The sequence below is a fragment of the Triticum urartu genome, chromosome 2, assembly GCF_003073215.2.
Source record: "Triticum urartu cultivar G1812 chromosome 2, Tu2.1, whole genome shotgun sequence".
NCBI lineage: Eukaryota > Viridiplantae > Streptophyta > Magnoliopsida > Poales > Poaceae > Triticum > Triticum urartu.
Window position 1 is genome coordinate 27044824 of NC_053023.1, and position 3613 is coordinate 27048436.

At 50.9% G+C, this 3613-nt stretch overlaps 1 protein-coding gene across 1 annotated transcript; it reads right to left on the minus strand.

The window, feature by feature from the left end:
• Positions 1–2208: 2208 nt before the first annotated feature.
• On the minus strand, positions 2209–3230 carry LOC125535330 (proline-rich protein 2-like). The gene is made up of 2 exons (XM_048698384.1): positions 3014–3230; positions 2209–2899 (listed from the first exon to the last, which is right to left on the minus strand). The coding sequence occupies exons 1-2, from the start codon at positions 3153–3155 to the stop codon at positions 2412–2414; spliced, it is 630 nt and encodes a 209-aa protein (XP_048554341.1). The 5' UTR covers positions 3156–3230; the 3' UTR covers positions 2209–2411.
• Positions 3231–3613: the final 383 nt, after the last annotated feature.

Below are 3613 nucleotides of genomic sequence, written 5' to 3' on the forward strand. Positions count from 1 at the left end.
GCGTTCAATAGGAGGTCTCTTCCTAAAAACGCCTCTTCCGTCTCCCCCGAAAAATTCCATCCCTAATTAGCGAGCCCAGTCGCGGCGGTGCCCGCTGCCGTCATCCTGCCTCCCAGTTGCGAACTGCTACTGCAGATGTGCATTGACGTCCGTGTCCTCTACCCTCCATGCACAGGACTACAGGTGCGTCCCTGCGTCCCATCTTTTCAATCTCCTATATATGGTATGTTGCGTTCTTCCATGGTAGCCATGGTGGCGACACGCGCCTCCGGCGTCCTTCCCTGGATGTCCCTTAGATGCTAGGTTAGCATAGTACGGCCTCCGACGTTCCGCGCCTGAAGCTGGGCCTCGACCGTGAGGAGATGGGGGACACAAACTGGTCGTAATCTGAGTCAAAGTCGGCCATTGAGGACACCGACGAGGTAGAATCGCATGAGCTACTCCTTGGCTGAGCCATCTCCATTGCATGCATGTTACGTGAGGTGGTGGAATGCTCTGCTCTGATTTCTGCTGCTCCAAGGCTGGATTTTAAGGCTGGATGGCACGTTTTGTTTTTGCTGAATTCTAGGTTCGACGCTGTTCGACTTCGCGTGGCACGTTTTGTTTTTGCTGAATTCTAGGTCCGACGCTGCCAATGTGCCGGCCCGTTTGCGCGCGCTTTCAGCGAAAGCTCTACCGTTCGACGCACGCGGGCGTTCAATAGGAGGTCTCTTCCTAAAAACGCCTCTTCCGTCTCCCCCGAAAAATTCCATCCCTAATTAGCGAGCCCAGTCGCGGCGGTGCCCGCTGCCGTCATCCTGCCTCCCAGTTGCGAACTGCTACTGCAGATGTGCATTGACGTCCGTGTCCTCTACCCTCCATGCACAGGACTACAGGTGCGTCCCTGCGTCCCATCTTTTCAATCTCCTATATATGGTATGTTGCGTTCTTCCATGGTAGCCATGGTGGCGACACGCGCCTCCGGCGTCCTTCCCTGGATGTCCCTTAGATGCTAGGTTAGCATAGTACGGCCTCCGACGTTCCGCGCCTGAAGCTGGGCCTCGACCGTGAGGAGATGGGGGACACAAACTGGTCGTAATCTGAGTCAAAGTCGGCCATTGAGGACACCGACGAGGTAGAATCGCATGAGCTACTCCTTGGCTGAGCCATCTCCATTGCATGCATGTTACGTGAGGTGGTGGAATGCTCTGCTCTGATTTCTGCTGCTCCAAGGCTGGATTTTAAGGCTGGATGAGCTGCTTATATAGAGGTTAGTAGATCCGAGCAGTTTCTAACACAAAGTATCCTTGCATGTTTTAACTCATTTTACCAAGAAACTGAAAAAAAAAAAGAGTTCAGCGTTATGCCTATTTGGTTTAAAGGAAATGTTCAAGATATGCATCCGATAAAATAAGAACGATGCATATAAGCGGAAAAAATAGTTCCGTTTGTCATGCATGCTACATCTTTTTATCCGACTTTTTAGGTCCAGGAATCGAGAGATCTGCCATGTAATTTTAAGTGCTTTTCAGATTAAGAATTTGCTTTGAGCTGTCATCTGACATTGACATAATCATTCCAGCATATTATAACGCAGATTCCTCATGTTAAACCATCTATCTGGTGCTATTTGTACGTGCAGCGGCATAAAAATTCTCAATTGATAAATAAAATAAAGTTACATCAATAGTACAAAATCGACTTTGCCCCATCACTTTTTGTGCAATGGGGTCCTCCCAGCATGTTGATTTTCATGATCTTATACCTAAAGCCCTGAACATATGTAACCCACGCACCATCTACATCGAGGCATTGTAATTGACAGTACTCAAAGACTTGACATATATCCTACTCCCTCCTTTCCGGTTTATAAGACTCAATTCAAAAATCTTACCAACCAAGATAGATGATGAGTGGTGGAATATTTTTTGTAGTTTGCAAAAGCACCCAATTAATGCTCTTGTTTTCCTCAAAAAACTATGTTTACGAAATGCATTAATTGCAATGCATGCATGCATAAAGTGCATACATTGGTCAGTTTTCTCTTAATACTTGCATGCAATGATTTAATGCACCTTGAAGTGTGAACATGTGATGGAGAACAATCAAATTGAGCCTTATAAAATGGAAAAACTAAAATTTTGAGATAAGCCCTATAAACCGAAAAGGAGAGAGTACTACTTTTGTGAATAAAATTCTCCTCTTTTATTAGTGGCATAATATGAGAAAGATATGTAAACTTAACTTTCATATTTCATGTTTTCAGATGTTTATGATATTATGATCATTATATCTCAGATATAAAGGACGAGCGCAGCAACGCGCGCCATTATGATCTAGTTTTGAATGATAGAAGACCAAGCTAACCCGTGCACATATATAAATAGCAGCGTCACTTCATTGCTGTGATGGATGGTGGTAGATCGGAGTCACTAGTGGTGTCCGTGGTATCCACTGCCGCCGCCGTAGGTGGGGGGGGGAAGGGCGGGGTGGTAGTCCGGGTGGGGCTGCGGCTTGGGCTCGGGCTTGGGCACGGGGCCGTAGTCCGGGTGGGGCTGGGGCTTGGGCTCCGGCTTCGGTGGCACGGGCTTCTTGTGGTGGAAGTGCTCGATGATGTGCTTTTTGATTGGCCCGCACAGGGTCACGGACGCGCACTCCGGCGATGCTGCAGACGGCGTGGCAATGCTCTCGCCGGCGATGATGCCGAAGGTGGTGCCCTTGGAAACAGGCACGATCTTGGATGGCTCCTGGCCGGAGCACCGTGCGTTGGAGGCGGCGCTGTGGAGCTGCGCGACGCAGTCAGCGCCGTGGAGGTCGGCGGCGAGGGGCACGGTGAAGGCGCCGGTGCCGTCGAGGGCACCCACCGCCTTGCTCTCGTAGTCGCCGTGGACGTTCTTGCACTTGATCGCCACCTGGAGACCTGAGGTGCGTTCATGGCGGCAGGAAAACCATGAGCTTATCTCCATCTATAGGTGCGTGGCTGTGTGCATTGACATATATGGTACGAATTGAGCTGCATATAGCTAGCGCTTACCCTTGAAGGCCTCCTCGGCCTTGAGGTTCTTCCTGGTGCAGTCGGCGCACTTGGCCAGACCGACTACGACCGATGCCGCCTCGGCGTTGGCGACGGCGATCGCCAGCAGGACGGCGAGGACGAGCGCTCTCGGAGCTGCCATGCCTGAACCTCTACCACTCGCTTGCCTGTGTGAAGTGGCTGGTGGATTGATGGATGGATGAATGGAACAGGCGACGCATGGCTTATATAGGCCTCCGCATTGATCGATCCAGCTCGGCCGATGATCTGGCTGCATGCATGCTCGAAGCTCGACGGGTGGTGGTGGGCGGCGAAGTGATGCGTGACAAGGAGAGGCCGGCTAACTCACCGAAATTTCAGATGGCGAGTTAAATACGGCGCCCGCTGCATGATCGGATCGGTCGGTGCGTGTGCCTCCACGTCGCTGTTGGTGATCGACTTGGTTTGGTGGTGGAGTACGTAGGTAGGCACCGGCCGCGTCTCTCGATCGGCATGCACATGCATTTGCGTGCGTGCATGCATGCAGCGTAAGTTCGTAGTAGTAGTACCCTGTTTGCTGGTGTTGGATCGACATCACAGAATTGTTATAAAGTGCATGTC

Bases quoted from the DNA above. Each gene is read 5' to 3' on its own strand.
- LOC125535330 (XM_048698384.1), bottom strand. From the start codon at position 3,155: ATGGCAGCTCCGAGAGCGCTCGTCCTCGCCGTCCTGCTGGCGATCGCC. The intron at 2,900-3,013 runs GTAAGCGCTAGC...AACGCACCTCAG, and splicing joins GGCCGAGGAGGCCTTCAAGG to GTCTCCAGGTGGCGATCAAG.